The sequence below is a fragment of the Prinia subflava genome, chromosome 3, assembly GCF_021018805.1.
Source record: "Prinia subflava isolate CZ2003 ecotype Zambia chromosome 3, Cam_Psub_1.2, whole genome shotgun sequence".
Classification (NCBI taxonomy): Eukaryota; Metazoa; Chordata; class Aves; order Passeriformes; family Cisticolidae; genus Prinia; species Prinia subflava.
The window spans coordinates 16,508,461-16,529,480 of record NC_086249.1 but is presented as its reverse complement, the minus strand read 5'-3'; the positions used below and the strand labels follow the sequence as shown (position 1 = coordinate 16,529,480).

Sequence of the window (21,020 nt, the reverse complement as noted above, 5' to 3'; positions counted from 1 at the left end):
AACTTCCCTTGCTTAATGCAGTATAAACAATTTTGGTATTCCACAGAAAATTTCCCATTTTAATGACTGCAGTGAGTAACTAAAGAGAAGGTCAGACTATTCTTGCAGTCTTCATTAAGCAGGGGACAACCCCAACTTCTGCCACAACTTCAGCAAAGTCCACATATGACATTAAGTGGCTCATTTGCAGCCGGGGCTGCACTGGGAGGTGAGAGGAAATATCCCTGTAGGATGGTAGGTTCTCCTGCAGAACCTAAATGGGAACAAGCCTATTTTTGCCATTACTTTCTAAAGGGAAAAAATAAACTCTAATAGACACAAACCAGAGGCAGACTAAAGGTTTCAGAAGGCAGCCTCTGGCAAATCCAACTGCAGCAGTTTAAGACATTAGCTTGCTCAGCTGTCTGCCAGCCTTGGCTGTCCACCTTGTTGGCTAGCCAGAATTTATTGCTCCTCTAATACAGTCAGCAGAAAGAAATACATGCTTGTGCCTCAGCCACTACAGCTTGCAGCCCAGCATATGAGACTGCATTGCTGATGATTGGTGAGATCCCAGACTGTGTATTGAAGAAGTGAAAGAACAGATAAGAACAGAACAAAATGTCCTCCTTGCCATGAAAGGCTTAGAATAGGCTTGAAAGAAAAGAGGCAAATAAAGGGGCTAAGGAACTAATGAAAGATATTTATTCTACAGAAATTGATGCAGCATTCTTTGCTGTTGGAAAAGCTGGTTTGGCAATCTACTGCTCCCCATGGGGGCAGGGAGCTGTAGGTGCAAAAGATAAAGCCAGGTCTGCCAGAATTATCAGCACTGCTCATGCTCCCACTTGCTCAGAGCCCACTGTAAAAGTAGGAGCATCCTCCACGATCTAACTGGGTATAAGGAAGCCCTGCTGACCCTAATACCTGCACTACTGACACCACCCTCCCCCTTCCAGGGCTCCCCTCCAGAAATGACATCACCTGAATGTATAAGCAGGCTGTTTTTACAATTCCTAATGCAACCAGGCCCTCTGCTCCTATGTAGAGCAGATTTCAGACGTAAAATGCAATGTGTTGAAAGGAATTAAGCTAGGAAATTCAGAAGGGACAATAGGTTTTCTTTTTTGACAAAGATTTAAGAAAACCCAGGAAATTCACACACCCAAAGCATTTATTGAAATATCTCCCAGAGCCAGCTTTGACTTAAGCACGCCAGGAAATCACTGATAGCCTTTGAATACTGAGAAAAAGACCTTAAAAGTACATATCATTGTGTATTGTAGACATAAATCACATGTACTGGATGTCTCATTTGCTTTGCTAAACAAAGCTACTCTAGACACTACATGTACTAATGTGCAGGCTGTAGGAAATCCATTAAGATAACATAATGGGTTTCACCCAAATCGATTTGAGAAATAGCATGTGATACTGTAGCAATGTATTGAGCCACAATTAAGCCAATTTAAGGTGCTGCAGGCCATCTGGAAGTTTTGCAATTCCTGAAAGCCTAATACTGTGCAACAAAGGTTCAGGAACTCAACACGGAACTTTTGGAGCTCTTGGTTTGTTTTGCAAAGAAAGCCAATCTTACTTTTCAGCTCCTCAGTGACTTGGGTTAACAAAGTTTGAAATACCTAAAAACAAGCAAACAAAGCCAAAAATAGCCACTCAAAAAACCCCACTACCCAAAGACGCCTCAAAAGTTCCTTACTGAAGGTGTAACAGCACTTCTAGAATAAAATTTGCAAAGCCTGCCCCAGTCCTTCCCTGCCAAACATCCAGACTCTCTGCGGGTGTAGGCACTTCAGGTCAGACACAGGTAAGATACCAGCCCTAGAAAGCTGTCTCACCAAGCTGAAGGGATGGGGTGTGTGCGCTCCTTTGCCTATTGCAAAAGCAAGATATGGTAAATAATCTTAGCCTGTAATGAAAGATTTGCTGCAATCACAACACCCAACTTCTTCATCACAGCCTAGGCAAATCCAGCTGCTGGCTCCATGTTCCTCCTTGTGTTTTAAGTGCTCCAGCATTTCTAATTCCTGAGCCACTTCAATCCAGTAACTCAGAAGGAAACAGACCTCCCCAAAGAGAGGCTAAGGATCTTACTGTGAACATGAATGTCTTCCACATTTGTGCCGATCTTTAAGAGCCTGTCACTCATGAGGCCTTGACCCCAATTCTCACTGGGTGAACCACAACCCCCTTACCCATGCATGGATTATTTGCTCTTGCCCTTGGCAAGCCTGACACTGAAATACATACACGCAGTTTAGTCCCAGCAGTGAACCTCTATACAAGAAGCCTTTAATGTTTCAGTCAGCAACATTAAGTCCAGGATGTGGATGGAAATCAAGTCTCAAAAGGGACTCTGTTTGTGGCTGCTTCCTTCTCCCCTTTAGCAATGAATACGCACTCTACAGCAAAGGTATCCCAGCTGGCTGTGGAGCAGTTCCTGCTGAGGTGTGGCAGCTCACTGCTTCATCTCCCATGGTAAAGTTCAGTTACCAGTGCCCACTGTGCCATGAGCACTGCAGGACCTGCCCTGCTGTGTGATGGTCAAAGGCTGCCGCAGGCGGCCAGGCCATGCTGCACTTCAGCTGTCCAAGCCTAATCCTCCAAGTCCTTTGTTACAGCAAAACACAATTGACTTTCATGAGCCTCATATTCTCCAAAATACCAGGATGCCAGCACAGCCCTGCTATAAGGGGTGCTGTTCTTCCAGTCACATCAGTGTTCCATTAAATCTCATTCCTTCATCTTCTCATATGTCATCAAACACACCAAGCAATAGTTGGTGAAACACATGCTTTACACCTCTGCATGCTCCATGCATGGCCTTCACCATGTTTCTTCATCTTACCTAAGTTTTGTATCTTCATTTGAGCCAAGACATTTTAATTCCTCCCCTCCCCACTTCTCTGTCGGAAACCATTCAACTGCAGAGAGATCAGACTATACTAACACTGGGACAGCGGCCAGCAGTATGCAGTGTGCCTGGCTTTTAACAGCTAAATCCTATAAAAAATAATGATGCAAATATGGGCACTCCTCCCTGAGACATCCTAATGCTTTCAACAACCTCTTAGGAACACATAATGCTGCTGGATGGGACAGAGGCTGAAAGGAACTAATTTGGGACTCCTGGTACTTACTGCGTGAACACCTGCTGGTTAAACAAGCAGGCCTAGGTATGAAAGCTGAGATAGCTGTATGCACACTCTCCACTGCTGTATCAGATAGCTGCTTCCTGAAAGCAGGCATGAACTGCACTGCATTATCACCTAAATGTGGTCATGGGGTAGAAAGCTCTCTGTTAAGAATCTCCCACACTGACACAGGACCAGAAAAATTCTACCAAAACACCCACCCTGAAGTACTTAGGCTCAGACCACTATCATCATTTAGGAGACTGATTCCCCTGCTCTCCCTGAATGTTAGATACACTGTCTGTGTTCAGCGCTGATCCAATACCCCACGGGAAGTCTGTGGGAAGCCTTGCAAGTCCTGCCAGGTAAGCCCATCCTCACCTTCCGCCAACAACTGCAGATGTTCCATGGCATTATCCTGCCATGCACCGCATGAGTATGAGCAAGGACACAAAGCCCTTCTCACACAGAATTAAGCTGATGAATGCTTCTGCATCCACCCTTCAGTCATGGCACCTTGTGTCCTTAAGTACATCACCTAGTGCCCTCTGGAATTTGCCTCTGCAATAAATGAACACTTGACAAGTTCCCCATTCCAGCAGGGGACCATGGGCAAATGTCCTGCAGGGAGGTGGAAATCTCCCCTCTCCTATATGCTGCTGGAGGCTCCAAAGGAGAGGTTTTATGTCAGAGGAACCATGGGGACAGACAACAGCTTCTCTGAAAAAAAAATTAATGCTCTCCTGCATCCAAATGACAGAGCAGCAAGAAAGGGCTTCTGTCACAGGGGCTGTAGGGAATGTGATGGGGCAGAGAGGGAGGGCACCTCTTTTGCACTGCCTATACTCTGTTTTCCAATGTTTTCTCTCATGCCTGTAAAGATAAAAAATCAAAAACTATGTTCACCCTCATGCCCAATATCCAGAGTTATCCTGGGGGCAGAGTTCAGTTTTCAGCTGCCTAAGGGCAGAGGAAAAAGAAGAAGGAGCACAAAGACAAAGCAACACAGGAGATGGTCACCTTTCTTCAGGGCAGCTCACAGGCAGAGCAACTCACACACTCTGTAGCCACTCCTTTAGATGCATGTCTGAAGGAAGTTTGGCTACAAGTCTAAAAATCACAGCTCTGAGAAACAGGGCTTTGTTGCCTCTTGCCAGACTTTTATTAAAAATGAGTTTCAAGCTCGAAGCAGAGAAAAGGGTGAAAGCACCAGCTCAGGAGAGGGAACTACCTCCTTTCACCTCTCATCACGGACAAAATAAGACCTCTAACTAGCTTGCCCACAGAAAAAGTGCATGAGCTTTCTTTATCTGAATGCCTCTGCTGCCCAGTAAAGGCTGGTGTGCAGGAAGATGCCTTAAAGCTATGAAAGCACAAACCTTGAGCCTCGCCCATTTAGTCTTTCCAAGATGTGATCCAGAAGGGACCTGAGGCCAAAAAACACAGACAGCCTTCTACTTTCTCTCAGAGGAGAAAAAAAATCCGACATCCCTACTTAAAGACAAAGGTCATTAAAGACAAAGGGACACAGTGCTCAGGGCACTGGCTGGGGAGCACAGGAGCCCCAGCAAGCCTCAGCTGAGGCTGCCTGAGGAGAGGCTCCAGCTGGCTGGAGCGCTGCGGGTCGGCCGCGTGCCTCCTCCAGGACACAAGCTGTGCTGAGCACACCTCCTGGCCCCCAGGTCAGGCAAACCTCACCTGTGAAGACAAGAGGGTCAGAAAGCCTCCAAATATTGACCTTTGACTTCAGCATGTATTTTAGGAAACTCAAAACCAAGGCTTTAGCTGGTAACAACAACAGCACGTTTGTGTACTAGGGGAGCACCCCCATTGTGAAAACTCCACCAGCTGTGCTTCCTGATGGTGTGTGTGTTAATGTGTACAAACTCCCCAGTAGTAAATTAGGACTCGGAGTGGTTTTGCCTTTCTTCTTTTCACAATTCATATTGCCCAGTATTTATGGATTCCCAGTAACCAGCACATGGAGGTGCCTTGTCTTCACAGAGTGAGGGAGCACTGACCAAGGGGATGCACTGCAAGGCGAGCCAATACTGAGCAAGAGATTAGGAAACTCACCTTGCCAGGGGATGGATGAGGAGCTCAGACTGTTCCATTTGCCAGAGACAAGGCTGGGAGCAGTCCTTGTGCACAGTTACAGCAGCAGGGAATAGACACACTGGACTAAAGGCTTCTTCTGTTTAGTGCATTAAACAGAAGATTCATCATCTGCAGATCAAGACTGGACAAATGCAAGCCAGAAATGAGGTGTAACAGCATGTGGGTAATTAACCACTGCAGCAACATACCGAACACAGTGGTGTTTTCCATTTGTAGTAATTACTTAATCAAGACTAGATGTTTTAAGACACATTGTAAAGTCTAGAACAAATGGAATGAATAAAAAAACCTAGACATATGGGCTGTATTATGCAAGGGGGCAGAACTAAAGCACAATAGCTCCTTCTGGCCTCGCCATCTACTAATTTATGGGGGAATTGCCCCTTTTAGTGTCAGCAAAGTTGGTAGACAGCCATATTTTTAGCAACAAGACATGCTGATGTTTACATGAAATAGTAATAATAATACGTTGTGTTACACCCACACCTCTAATCTGAAATTCCCTAAGCTCTTTACCATCACTATGTCAGCAAGCCTGACAATTCACTGGCTGATAAATTGGCATTATCATTCCCCTTTCATCCAGCTTGTGCTTTTTCAGAGTAGCTAATCATCTGCTTGCCATTTACACGGCAAACAGAACACTCAGACTACCTGCCACCTTACTTTCAAACCTTTTGGTGAGAAAATGGTCACATGAGTACCTTGCAGAAGCTGTCAGGGTGGAAAGTGGCTCAGCACACAGAACTGCCCAGCAGCCACCCTACTTCAGATGCTCATCCCCAGTACAAACTTTATAGCATTCAAAAACTGTATACAAACTTCCCTAGGAAAATTCTGCCAACGAAATGCTTTTGAAGAGCAGAAGTCAGCAATTAAAGTGTTAAAAACAAAACAGAGAGAAAAAGAAAGAACGCTTCCTAGTTGTTTTAACAAAATCTTCATATACGACAGACAGACAAAAGAAAAGAGTAATTTCCATTAGTTTCCATGACAACCAATGGAAATCGCTAACCCATCTTCTCTCCCTTGTCAACCTCTGGCAGACCTGTCAGGGAAAGCAAGGGACTATGCCCTGTGTAAGGTTTTCTACTTAACCAGAACACTGGGAAATCTACATTGCCATAATGTCAAGTGCTCCCCTTACAGCACAACTCTAGCTTTTTTCCTCTGAGATACTCGAGGATGGAGAGGTACTCACTGCTTTCCTGCGAGAGCAAACGCACCCCAGAAGTGCAATCCCCTCTGAGACACCGCAGCTCTCCCGCTTTATGACCCGCTTCTTTCTCTCTCTGGCTTCATCAAAACATTCAACCACCTCTTTTCCATCTGTGAGCCATTGGCTCACACCTTGAATGCAGCCCATATTAAGCCTTTTTTGTACATCTTTACTGGCTGACAAGAAATTGCTGCATCACCCAGTAACTCTGGTCTACATTTTTCTCCATTTTTCTTACTGTCGTTATCATTGCTGGCAAGGAAAATGATCCTCTGCAATGCCTGCTGCACCTTCTACATGAGAGCTTTAAATTTTTCTTAACAGGAATGCATTCAGCTTTATAGATCCTGCTATGAGGCACAGCACCATCATTATCCTTGTTTTACAGATGTGAGCACCACAGCTTAGAGGAGTAAGGTGCCTTGCCCAAAGCCTACATGCAAATCATGGCCTCATGCTAAGGGTGAGGACAAACTGGTCTGCAAAGAGTCTGTTTGCATTTTCTTGATGCCCACAGGCTCTGAAAGTGTTTGAACCACAGATGCTCAGAATCTGCTGTAGTCCTTCCACCTTGCCAAAACCCCCACAGCAAATAAATATTAACCTGAAACAAAACCAAAACGCCCAAACCTCAAATAGTTGTCTCTGTTTCATGCTGGTTTACTGTTGACCTTGCCTCTGCAGCCAGGATGTCCTAACTCAACCCAGCATCTGGATGTGTGCTGCTGTACTGCAGAAGAGCTTGGCAGTGATTTTCGAGGAGGTGTTAACATCCACCTCTTCTCCCATCTTTTTTGGCTTTCACGTGCTCAAAGGTAGGAGTGGCCCAGGCACTGTGCTGGCACTGTGTGAGTTCAAGCTTTTCACATCCCACAGTGAGATTTAACATTCACTCAGCAAGACAGGAAATCTGCAAATAATCCACATTGACTGCAAATGTTGCTACATCCTCCATTCTCCCATCCCAGGTTTGGGTTGCAGGAGTTAGTGGTGAGTAACAGGAGCACGGTGGCTCTGTGAGGATGGGTGTGGGTGCACAGGAGGTGTAGCAAACCACCTCTTGTGCCCCCTGATTAGCTATGTTTTGGCTCAGTTTCCTCCATGGCACCCTCCTGGGGGACTGCACACAGCTCTGAGCACCAAAGAGGAGAAGACAAAGCACTGAGTTCAAAGTTGAGCAACAATAAGTTGTTCTACAAACTGCTTCCTGCAGATTCTTGTCTTGAGGCTGATAGCATTTAGTGGCTATGAAGGTATGAAATACAATCACTGGGGAATGCTCATAAATTGCTTCTTTGGCCTGCAGTAGAAGCTGATCTCACACTCAAGCTTTTCCCTCTGGTAAGGCAGTAAGTATTGTACCACTGCACCTACTTTTACAAAACTTAGAGCAACATTGTGTCCTGTAGGAAATGAATATGTTTCACTAAACATGGCTGAAAGTGGCTTTTTGGTTTAAAAGTTGTTTGAGAAGGGTCAGAGGTAACACCAAACAGAATAAGACCACATACATCTGTTTCCTCTCCTGCATTGACAGGAGGAAGGGAGCTACAAGGAGATTAAAAGAGGCATGCTAAGCACTGAGCTGAGGGGTCCCATAAACTGGCTACGTGTACACGGTGGAGATAATGGCGTGGGGGAGGCACTGATTATCATTGAACACGGAGGTGCAATTAGGACTGTTGGGACAGAATGAAAAGATTAATGGTCTGCTAGCTCACAGAAAAGAACTGTGAAGATAAACTTACTAACTCTGAGGTACTGCAGATCATGTATCATTTTTCATAGAACAGGAAGGGGGCATCACTTATCAGGGATGTGTAAAACTGGATTTGACAAGACACCAAAGGCTATGATTTGTACAAACAGCTACTAATCCCATGGCATGCAGTGATACCTTGTAGGAAAAAAAAAGTCTGTTTTTCTGAATAAGTAAAGAATAAAAAAGTACTCCCTTCTTAACCTGCTCCTCCTTACCCTTTCACACCACCCGCTACAAATGGGTCCAAGCCCCAGTCCTGGGGATGACAGAAAAAGCTTTGTGAGAAACTGAGCCTCTGCTGCAACCTGACTTCTCCGTCATCTATCCACAGGGCAATTGGAGAGGAGAGCAAGTTTAGGCTGTCACTACTCATGTGGCATTCTTTGTCTTAGGACTGGAATACCCCAGAGCTTGCATCATGTGGAGCAAACACGCTGTCCTCAGACAGGAACACCGCAGCTTTTCTGCCAAGCTGAAGGCGATGCCTCCAACATGAATGCTTGGTCCCTTGCCACATTAATCTTCCAGAGCCCTGGGTTTGAATGCACGAACTGCAGACCAGAGCTCGGTCACAACCTTTACAGTTATCCCTGAGGAATTTTACTCACCCAGACAACTAAATGATTCAGACATTGCAAAAATTCCCCAATGAAATCGCTTCCTCCTACATATAGGAAACGAGACAACAATTCCAATCCCTCATACTTAAACTTCCTTGAACATAAACATGAAAAAACAGCCAAAACCGGGAGGGGAAAGAAAGTCCCAGAGCAGCAAGAAGTACATATGCAAGGAGTTACATCATGCAGAAGGAAAACTCTTGGCTTCAGGCTAAAATTACCAGTGCTTAAATGGCAGAGGCTGCTCTAGCATGAGGGGCACCTTCCCAGGAGGTCCTCACGATCAATTCATTGTCAGGAAAACAGCAACAGGCTTTGCTGTCAAAACCATCCCTGGACAACAAGCACTGGACGCCAACTTATCAGCTGGCCAATGCTTGCAAAAGCCCATCCTGATGGAGGGACAGAAGTTCCTTGTTCTGCCTCTCTGACACTCAAGCCCCAAAATATCTCATGGCAGCAGGGTGACAAGGATAGCGTTTCTGAGGGAAGGAAGTACACCCAGGCCCTGGACTCCTTCATTAGGACAAGCTTCACCAGTACATCTCTCCATCAGAAGCAGGTACCTTTGCCAGCCCACTCTTGCTTCCCTCCTATCAAAGACTTTAACATCTCCCTCCTGTAACTGGGAAGACTTAAGACCTTTCAGGTTTGAGCCATACCACTGCCCTGGGTACCTCCACAGTAGGTCTTTCCATGACCTCTCTAGGTCTCCTCACAGATATAAAACTAAAGAATTTGTTTCTGGCTACAAAACTATCTTCAAATCACAGTTTCTTCTGAAAACTTTCGTTGTTGGGAAAAAGCCGATTAAGCACTGGAAGCTCCACCAGCATTCATATTCCCAAGGTCTCTTGATTCTGTCTCAGGACTCTAAGCAAGAAGCAGGGATGGGACCAGAAGGAACACATACTGGCCAGGGACAACCAGCAGAGGACAAACAGCTGTCCAAACAGCCTTTCTGTGCTTGGAGCATAAGGTGTGCAAATCCTCTCCTCCTGCAAATGAAACACAGCGGCTCTGTCTTGGTGTTTTTATCTGTTTCTCTCCATTGTTTCTTCAAGCTGGTTTGCTGCTCTTTGCAATGCAAAAGGGAAGGACTAAGGAGAAGGAACAAGAAAAGCTGGGTTCTATGGGGTCCATTACATAGCATTAAGGTATTTTCAGAAAGTGGTTAGAGGTCCATCTCTGGGACAGCAGCTGAGAGGGTACAGCCAAGGAAAACACTGTTTAGCTGTCAAACAGTAGAAATATGGGATTCACTTCCAGCTGAAGTTAACAAGATACTAAACTCCTCCCCAGTCACCCACCCCAAATCCTTTGCTCTTTCCAATGTATTTGTCCAAGAGGAGTCTCCAATTTCTTTCTACCTTATAGGCCTCCTGATGCACTCCAAACAAGGTGCAGACATCTGCAAGAATTCCACATTTGCAGACTGGAGCATGAATTTGCTTTTCTTCAACTCTTACAGGCAGCCTTCATCTAAACCACTGCCCCAAGTAACCACAGGGCCCATGCCAAAACCAAGAGGTACACTGTAATAAGTGACAAAACTACAGCACAGTAGCAAAATTACACAGCAGCTTATATGAACTTCACTTCTGTGTAGCTAGTTTGCAGGACAGAGAAGGGACATGCACTCATTACTGCTGCCTGGTGTCTTCAGCCCAGATGAGCACCAAAGCACACTGGAGAAAAAGTAGCAAGAAAATGCAACACAGTCGCTGCTTGTGCTAGTTATCTGTGCTTTAAGGGAGCATTGAAGCCCCTAGACTTATCTGTCATTTGTTTATTTCCTGCTGAGGATCTGCAATCAGAATCCCACAGCTGAAAGCAAATACACCCCTGCTCTAGCCAGCTCACACCTAACAGCTGTGGCAAAACCTACAGCCCCTGGTAAAAGTCCAGGCATATATAACCCCTTGTCTACCACCCACATGCTGCTGTAGAAGGAATTACGCTTCACAGCGCAACAGCAGGCTGCTCCTTTTGCTTGCTAAACTCGCAGACAATGCTGTGAGAGATAAATCTATCCAAGGAAATACAGGTTATTCACATTTTAGCATAGCTATCACAGTAGAGCAGAAGCCAACCTCCCTGCAAAGACAGATGCAACCCAGGTAAACAAGGCTTTTCTGGGAACCAACCTCATCTAGCTCACAGGATGTGTGGCAGAAACACAGCGTGGTTAATGGGAGTCTCATCAGTCTGGGAAGAGACATCTGGCCGAGATTTGTGACAAATTCTCTTCTGTACAAAGAGAAACACTCCCCAGCTCATGTAACACCACACAAGAAAGATCAAAGGTGCCCCGAAGCCTCCCGATGGGTAAGCAGCTGTACCAATAACAGCAGCAGGAAAATGCAACAGGAGACTCAGCCAGTCCCTTCCTCCTGTGCTGGGAGCAGAGCTGCCTCCTCAGCAGCCCCCAGCAGCAGCCCCCTGTTAATTACCGGCAAGGAATTTGCACTCTGGCAGATAAAGTCACTCACTCAGCCACCAGCGCGTTTGCACTAAGCAGCGACGCTCTGACAGCAGCTCCATCTCAGAAGCCACATTTGGGTGCCGTGCACATGTGAGTGCTACACGACATCGAGTCTGCTGCAGAGCTTGTGCCACACACGCTGCTGCTCAGGGGTTACAGCCCCTTCAGAACAGCAGGGGAGGTTGTTTAAACATCCTACACAGGGCATTTGGCCAGTGACTTCAGCACAATGAGGTGCCTTGGACAGAACGCCTTGGTCCATCTCCCAGATGCCAATTCCTGGGACATCTGCAGCACAGTAGCTGCCTGGTGGCACAGCACACACCTTAAAAAATAGGCTTTGCACAGATGAGCCTTTGCTGTGCTCCCAGGGAAAAATCACTCCTTCCCTGCCTCCCCATTTAAAAGGTGCTTATTGTCTTGAGATGCAACTCCAGCAACACCTGCTCTGGCACTCAAGGGAAAGATTTCAAAAAGGAAGACACCTATCACTCCAAAACCAGCTCAAGGAGAAAAAATGGATGCAATCTTTCCTTCCACTGAAGATGTGCTTGCTAGTCTAGACCTGGGAAGTCACTTCTATTAAATTATTTTATGAATGTGTTACTGCCGGGTTTTATTGCACAAAGCCAGTTCATATTAAAAACAGCCTGAGTTACCCACACGATTTGCACCATGCTGACTTTTCTGTCACTGTCCTGGCTAAATTATCAGTGAAAGCAGGACTGAACTATTCATAAAGTCTCTATCATTTAATTTCAAAAGGCAAATTTCTTAAAATGATGGCTTCAGGGCCAAATAGAGCTATGCAATTACATAAGGATCTCAATTTAAATCTAATCCATTTCATTTATTAAGACATCAGTTTTTAGGTTTTGTCCTTTGCAAATACATGGGAAAAGTTTGAGCAAGGCAAGCTCCCGATGCTGGCCACACTGTGTGAACAGCCCAGTGGGAGGAAGTACACCAAGTCCTGTGAAGATGCCTGAATTCCCAGCTCCAAATCCCCTGGTGCACACAAGTACTCTGCTGCCAAAGGGCACAAATCTTGGAAAGGGTGAAGAGTTGCTCTCCTTACATGAAAAAGCAGCCAAGTCAGATCAAGAGGAAGCACTTAGGTGAGTTAAGCAAACAGAAACCTCTGCCTTTTCTCTCCCCCTTAACATCCCTTTTCAGCTTTTCATTTAGCAAAATTACACTGAGGGAAATGGAGGTCAGGTGAAAAAAAAAATCATCCCAAGGTTACAGATGTAGACACTGAAAACACCATGCTTTTAGAAAAGGTTTATAACTCTGCCTCCAGATATGTCACCACTGTGCTGCTCAGTGGTTACAGCGCCTCAGATCTGTCTGTACATCTCCTCACAAGAGGAAAGTCGCTGGCCTTCCTCTGCTTGCCCTTTTTAGCCAAAATGAGACAAGTCAGATTAAACCATTTACACATAACTCTTTCCAAAGCCTGGCTCATTTGGCCAGAAATGGGTTAAGGATAGTTCAGAAGAACAGCTACAGGCCCCAGAGATTATTCTGAATGGCCAGAAAACTTGCAAGGAGCAGAAGGCAAGCCAGGTCAGTGACCTCTGCTCTTGGCAAGGCTGGATTCAAGAAAGGACTTGTATCCACAGCTCACATCAATATATTCACGCTGGCATACACCTCTTTGCTAACATCTAAAATTCATGGTGAAACTAACTTTCTCAAAAATTCTGAATGAGGTTTAAGTGAAAATGAAAACAAGAAAACTCCTCATTTTTACTGTGAAACAAGTATCCTGGTGGAACACAGACTGATGCTGGTATGGAAGTGGTCCCACACACCACCCTTCAGACCTCAATGGGCAGAGTCAAATAGCAACTGGACTCGTCTCCAGTGTTAACTAGCTAACTTACTCCAGAAGGATGTGAACAACTGATTGACTTTTAATAAATGCGACAGACATTTCAAGCCTCTCCCTTTTCCTCTATCGTGATGGATGCTTCCCAAAAATCACTCCATATGCTTTGGGAGCCCCAGCTGAGAATATGAGTAACTTCATGTCTGTAGCATCCCTGTTAACAGGAGTGCACGGCCACCTCATTGAGTCTGACCCAGGAAGAGAGAGAGAAAAGGGGCTGTCTGAAGCTGGTGGCTGGCCTCCATCCGACGAGTACAGTTCACCGTCTATTGCTCTTGTGACTATTACTGAACCAGGCCAAGAAAAGCTCCCAAGTTCTGGCACGCCTCAGATTTTCCAGTCTGCATGAAGTTATGCCAGGAACATTTACTGAAGCAATTTCTTTCTTTCTTTCAAGACTCTAATTATGCACCTAACAATGTTGTAGAAATGAATGTTGTACAAGAACTCCAGTACAACTCAGATACAGTTTTGCTAACAAAAGGATTAGAAGCTTAAGGCTCAGTGTTAATATTCCGAATGTACTGAAAGGGACAAAGTGCAAGCTGCAGCAGAAACAGAAGGCACAGAGAGGGTTATCGCTTCCAAAATCTGGAAAGGGAAAACCACACAGGAAAACGCCACTCTAATCTTACTGAATGCCAGTGATGCAGTAGAATAATAACAAGAAACATTTAGAAGTGGGCAACCATCAAAGCCGTCTCTGAATTACAAGCAGCTCACCTTCAAGCACAGCCCACTCCCTAGAAAATGAGAAGGTCTAAATATCCCAGAGGGTGGGATGCTACCTGTGACTGAACTGAGATTCACTGCTTGGCAGCTACTAGCAAAGAGGAATCAAACTGAACCCCAAAACAAAAGTTTCCTGAAGTGTCCATTTTCCTTGAAACCAGACCCAGACCTCAGTCATCAGTCTCAAGTTTTGCTGAACTTAGACTGGAATCAAACCAAAACATTCACTGGTTTGCCACTTGGACCATTATCTCTGAAGCCAGTCATAGTAATTCATTTATTCACTCAAGCGTGAACTGGCCTTTAAAACCAAGTTTTGACCATGACAACGGTACATTTTTTCTTACTTTCAGGTTGCAGGTGAGACACAGAAACATGCCAGTACTTACATCTGGGAAGCTATCCAGGTACTACAAATTAGAGAACATTAGGCAAAAAAAGCAGGATTTAGCACTTCGACAATGTTAGTGACACCAATGAAATCACAAATGAAGGGCCAAATATATTTTGGCTGTTTCTCTGGGTTACTGATCCCAGAAGGCTTTACTCAGACCAGTGTCATCATTATTTAGCTGTTAATATAATTTTTCTTATGGATACTGTGCACCTCCTTCCTACAGAGGTGTTGGTGTATATTGAGCAGAACTGGTTAAGGTTTATATTTAGGGTTCCTAAGAAAATGAATAAACATGATTTGGCTTTTTCAGGACAGTGCTGGAGAGGATGCAGGGAAATGCTCTTACTGCATAAGTATGTCACGCTTTGGGAAGAACGTGTATTACAATATTATCATGTACAGGCAGATGTGAAATGCTGGTCCATACTACAGCTCGGTCCCACTCCCCTTGGTTTTCATGACAGCAGCGACCAGAGCTCAGCAGTGTTGGCTAACAACCACCCTGTCTCGCTTCTGCTCCTCACCTGGGTGTTCTCAAAGAGCTTTGCTCAGGGAGAGAAGGCAACAGCGATGGGCTCCATCCTAACCCCGCTCTTTACCGTAACCCGGGCAGCACAGTCCACGGGTGGGAGGCAGAAAAAAGAGGGAACCAGACGTGTTTATGCTTTTTTTTTTTTTCACCGAGCCAAACTGCGATGCTCTATGGTGGGTCTCGCCATCTGGGAGAAATATGTAAGGAGAAAAAATGCAGGGAGCGAGGACGAGCTGCCCCCCGAGCGGGACCGCTTTCCTCCGAAGGCAGGCTCGGCCTCCCTTCCCAGCCCAGCTTGAGTTCATTTTCCTCAAATCACTTCCACATTTCCCCTGCCGTAATTATCAAATATTTTGTTTCTGACTTCACTTTTTAGGGAGGCCGCCGCACCGGGAATTGCAGGCACCGTTTGTTTTCTGTCAACAGAGCTGGGGGGGTTGCGGCTGGGGGCTTTCAAAGGTTTTCAATGTCATTGCAATGAAAGAAAGGAAGAAAAGAAGAGCGAGGGAAAGAGCGCGCGGGAGAGAGGAAGGGAGGGATGGAGAAAAGGAGGGAGGGAGGAAAGGGGGCTGCCCGGCGAGCCCGTCCCGGCGGCGGGATGCAGGGCTCCGGCCCCGGCGCGGACACAGCCCCTCGCCCCCGCCGAGGCGCTCCTCGGCCCCGCAACTTCCCTCTTCGCCGCGGCTGCCACTTTCCCCGGCCCCGGCTGCTCCCCCGCGGTCCCCACCCCGTCCCGTCCCGCTCCCCGTCCCGCCGCCGGGGCCCCGCGCCTACCTCGGCTCGCAGGCGGGCGGCGGCCAGCAGGGCGCAGAGCAGCGGGAGAGTTTTCCAGATCTGCAAGAGAGGGAGCGGGAGGCGGTGAGCGCGGCCCGGGCCGGGGCCGGCGGGGCGGCCGCCGCCGCCGAACTTCCCGCCCGGAGACCCCTCTCACCATGCTGCGGGCGGCACCGGCGGGCAGGAGGAGTTGCGGAGGCGCCTTCCCCGGCTCCGGCTCGCTCGTGAAGGGAAGGGGAGGGCTCCCCCTCGCCCCGACCCGCCAGCCCGCGGCTCCACCCCCGGCCCGGCCCGACCCCCGCCCCGGGGCCGACTCCTCCCCGGCCCCCGCCCGCTCCCCGCCGCCCCTCGGCGGCGCCCCCGTCCCTCCCGCCGCCGGCCCCTCGGCGCCCCACGGCGACCTCGGCGGCCTTTGAAGGCAGCGGGAGGCTCAGGGGCGTCCAGGGGACTCGGCTGCCGCCCCACACCGCCCGGCTTCACACCCCCGCCGGGCAGAGCACGGTCCGGGGAGGCTCCCCGAGCCCTGCCCCGGTGGGGGCTCAGGAGCAGAGGCGACGGCCGTGCCGGGGCGCGGATGCCCGCCAGCCGGGTCAAGAGCATCCCGCCGAGGGGTCGCAGCCTCCCCCGACATTGTCACAAAAATGGGGAAACTGAGGCACGAGGTGGCCTCTCCACAGGCGGGACTCACTCACCGACTCAACCCATTGTCCCCGCACGCTCCAACTCCGAGGCCATTGAAGTGCTGGCCACAGCTACAGGTGTCATTCATGTCGGGATGTAGGCAGGTTTAAAAATAAGGGTTTAGACCCTTATTTGTGAGGATCCAAGTGTTCTCTGAGCAAAACAGGCAGGCAGGAATTCATGCCAAGCACAGGGGCTCAACAGCCCACCTGAAATGCCTGGTGGTTCTCATTTGTGTATAAATACTTGTGATCCTCTTGTTTTATCTCTTCATCTCTGAATTTCAGTAGCCTCCAGCAGCTAGAAGGAGGGATCTGACAATGCAAAGAGACCCAGTGCCTTGGGCACATACAGAAATCTGTGTCACAGCAAGCAACACTATGACACCAGTTGTCAAAGGCATTTTCTCGAGTTTTGAGGTTTGTTGTAACCAAAAATGACACCCCTGGCTTTAAAACACCATCTCACTCTGACCAAGCATGCCCATAAACTCTCTTCTTTTCCTGCTTTATTCTGTGCCCTCAATGCAGGCAGGCACCAAGGGAGATGCTGGCATGTGTACCCTCATTCACAAAGACCAAGGAGTATTCCAGCATCCTGCTGGAAGGAGAAAACTCTGGGAAGAGATACCCTAGATCAACCCTCATCTGGTCTGTTCATGCCAGCTGTGCCATTTTTTTGTGCTTCCTCAGGCTCTGCTTCCTTACTCAGCTTTGTTTTTAGGACCACTGTTATTAATTTTGCATTTGTAAAGCATCCTCCCTAGCAAGTTCTGCTTCTGCCTGTGAATGGTACTAGTCTATAAATCCATCCTGAAGAAATGTCTAATTATTTCACTGCTGATGCTGAGCAATGTGGTTTTCATTGCTTGGTTTTGGTTTTTTTGAACTTACCTTTCATGATGTACCTCTTTGTTTTAGAGTCATTGATTGCCCTGCCTCATGATACAGCACAGGCATAGGTATGGCTGAAATCAGCTGGCCTCTAGTTTGCAGAAGCTCACCCTGAGTCACCCTGACGTGAGCGCCACCATAAGAAAAAAACAAATGGCAAATGATAAATACATTTTAAAAGATTCATCGCTCTCTGTGCCCTTGATACTCAGCTCCGTGGAAGCTGTGTTACATGAGGAGACTCTCTATTTCCTGAGAGTAAAAGTGACTCACATCAGTCTTCAGAACAGAGCACTGGCAGGGGTCTCCCAGTGCCCGCATTCCCTCCCTGATACCATGGGCAGCCTCCTCATGTAGGTGTGATTAGGAACTGTGCTGGATTATGTAGGTCACCGTGAGCATGGGTTTTTCTCTGTGTACTCAAAGGACTAAATATGGAACAGAAAGTAAAGGATTAAATCTGCCATTCTGTGTAGACATTTCTTCAAGTTACTTTCTATCATGTAGAAATGGGTAGAAGTAAAGACCAAAAAGCATCTCTCATACAAACATCAGAAAGGGTGAGCACAAGACAAAACAATCTCGGTGCAGACACCAGAGCCTTATTGCTGTGTACAAAGGCACACATTTTATAACCAAATACAGGATAGCCGACAAACTTTTCACTTATATTCCAAACTTTCACCATTTAAAACCGTAAACTGCAAAGGAACAGTTTGTACAACCTGAGTGCATGACAAATAAATCTGATGGGAATCTTTGCTCTTTTGTGATGGGCCCAAAACACGCAGCTTGAATCAGAAGCAGTAGAATAAGGGGAAAGCAAATGCATTTATGGTTGTGTTTTCAAGCTGTGGCCATAATGGATAAGGTAATTCATCATTGCTGGCTACACAACCAAAGTATCATAAAAATGCTTTCAGCTAAAAGCTTCATTATAAGGGTGAGGGATGTTTGCCTCAAATTTTGAAGGCTGCAATGCTCTGGTGGGCCAAAGAAATTGGGAATCATTGCTCTACAGAGAAGATATTGTTCTATTACACATACCAGTATTTCATTTCTGCTGATGCTTACTTTCCAGTCACTGGTATTTCTAAAACAAACATTTTGTTATACATATGGGATTGCAAATTTTGAGATACATACTGATCCCCAAGTGGCTGCACAACTGAAATTCAGTAACAAGTTGTTGCCTGAGAAGCAGATCAAGGGAAGCCTGGACACATGCAAGTGTACATCTCATGGGTGGATACATTCTCCTGTGTTTAATAAAATGCAGGCTTCAACAGAGGCTTTCTCCATTCTTGGGGCACTGTCAAGATCACTCCCCTGGATCTCTGGTGTCTCATGAGGGTTACTCTGGAGGCTCAGCCTCTCCCTTATTACAGCATGTCCACACATATACACCCAAAATGATACTGTAAACCTCATTTCCCAGGGAAATGAAGCTAAACACGCCAAAAATTACTTCTTAAGTCCCCACACAACACTTGTGGCTGTACCATGATATCACTCTCTCCACATTACCTCACTCCCATCCACCACCCACATCCTGCATGTCTCCCCATTTCCCCTGCCTTATGAAACATCTGCCCTAAGGGGCTCACACAGCAGTGTGAGCACAACCTAATGGGGTTGTGCTCACACTGCTGTGATGAAGTCAGTGTTTGCCCTACCTGCACTGTGGTTTGGGTTACAATTCAAGAAACCAAGTTGTCTGGCAATAACCAAGTTGATGGGACAATAGTTGCCTGCATGATGGGACAACAGTTTGTCCTACTGAAGAGCAGGATATTTGCAGCAACATTATTTGGTGAATTAAGAAGCAGGGTATTATTTTTGAGTAGCAAACCTGTTAAGGTTGTAGCTGAGAAGGCCCAGTTCATGTGGCACTGGAGACATCTGTGTTGCCTTGAGCTATGTGAGCAGTGACTCCTCATGGGCCAGACTGCCAGCACCTGAGGAAGGGCCAAGGGATGCTTGGGTTTTCACAGCAGACATAGGCCAAGACTGTAAGACATAAGGGGAAAGCCTGGAGCAGGGTTATACCCTCAAAGATGTGAGCATCAGACCTGAATGAACTCTAGGATGACTGCAAGGGCAGCATGAGGGTCCCCAGAGCTGTAACACCTGGATCACATGGACACCTCACCACCTTCTTTGAGAAGTCAGGCCTGCAGCAGCCTTCTCCTAGTGTCCCCCTGACTTGGCAGTGCTGTCTTGAGTCCATAACTACTTTTCTGCAGTTTGGTTACTTTGCAAACTGCGTTTTGTTAAATACAGATTTTTTTTTCTATCCTTCTGGCTTTTTTTTTTCTTCATTCCCTTACACTTGTAATTTTCTTTCCCATGGTGGTTTCCTCATTTCTTGCTCTTGCTCCAGCTGCAGTATTTGTACTAATCATTATTCTTTAAAGCCCTATTTCTATTTGATATAATAAATGCTATATCTTCCCCTCTTTTTCTTCCCTAGTAGATGTCTTTATTTTGCAGGTAGTACTGGGGCCCTTTGCAGCCCTTTGCTGACCAAAGGGCACACAAGTCTGTCACTAGCAGGCTATGTGGTTTGTATGAAATGCATTCTCTAATGGTTAACGCATTTGATAGGTTTTTGGATATTCTACTAGCTAGAGTAGTAAAATGCCTAAATACTTTGACAACTTGGCCCTTAAACTTTATCCTTGGTATCCCTCATTCAAGGTGAACTATTCCAATTACAGACAAGCTCCCAAAGGCAGCATTCCTCACAGAATTCATCCAGCCCCAGCACCCAGGTGCAATATCCCAGGCAAGCCATGCCCATCAGGAGCAGGCACAGAGCTGAACCCGTGTCCAGTCAGTGTAACCATATCCGCTCTGCATTTGCCACAGCCTGGCCAAGGCCAGCTTGATGTTCACAACACCTCACAGGCTTGAACGACACTCAGATCCAAGTCATGGTATAAGAAAGAAAAATCAGTCTCAAAGCCTCAGTGTGGAAGCAGTCAATCTATCCTCAGAAGGGTGGCACACTTCTGTCTCAGCATGTTCCTTGTGCCAGTCCACTCCACTGCTGCCAGGCCAGGATGCAGCACAGACAAATTAAATACTCTTGGTTTCGACTCTGCTCCTGCACGTGTGCTTTGTAAAGAGGCTGAAGCTTGTTCAGCCTGGGGAAGAGACCCTGTTTGGAGCAGGAGGATAGTCTGAGGTCTCTTCCAACCACAATTATTCAATGCACTTGTTTGGTCCTTTAAGTTTGGCACAACCTTCAAACTAAAAGCACTCTCATGAAAGAAGTCCTACCTATTCAAAAGCAGTTTGATACAATTCCCTGAAAGTGCTCCCTGGTATGCTGCTTGTCCATGGCCAAACATCTCAGAACTGCCAAGTCCACTAGCTGTGATCTGGAGATATGGGCCTGTAAGAATGACTGTGATTCTTTATGTACAAAGAACATGTCTCATCCATCTGGAGCAACAGCTGGCATGAAGGAAACAGTGTTCCCAGGCAGTCCAATATATTCTACAAGGCTGCCCCCCAGCCTGATGGGGAGTAAAAGCTATCCCAGCTGCCAGATATGTGCTTCCACCATTGTGTAGGTGATGACTGGTCACAGAGATTGGCTCATAGAGACTGTCTGGCACATCTATCCTGGTGCAGAGGACATGTGGCTTATCACTTAGATGAGCAAAGCTCTTATTTCATCCAAATTTGGCAGTTACTAACAAGGTATCTGTACCCACAGTTATTTTGTGAGCTCCTAGCCTATGTGCTACTGCTTCAGTTTGTTGGATTTGAGT

At 46.7% G+C, this 21,020-nt stretch overlaps 1 protein-coding gene across 1 annotated transcript in view; it reads right to left on the bottom strand.

Moving 5' to 3' along the window:
• Window positions 1–15,964, bottom strand: part of FSTL1 (follistatin like 1) — a 53,517-nt gene extending 37,553 nt beyond the window's left edge. The window contains exons 1-2 of the mRNA XM_063394036.1: window positions 15,822–15,964; window positions 15,665–15,724 (exon numbers count right to left, since the gene is read on the bottom strand). Of these exons, the coding sequence (XP_063250106.1) occupies window positions 15,665–15,724; window positions 15,822–15,824 (63 nt within the window). The 5' untranslated portion in view covers window positions 15,825–15,964. The remainder of the gene's footprint in view (window positions 1–15,664; window positions 15,725–15,821) is intronic.
• Between the last annotated feature and the right edge of the window lie 5,056 nt (window positions 15,965–21,020).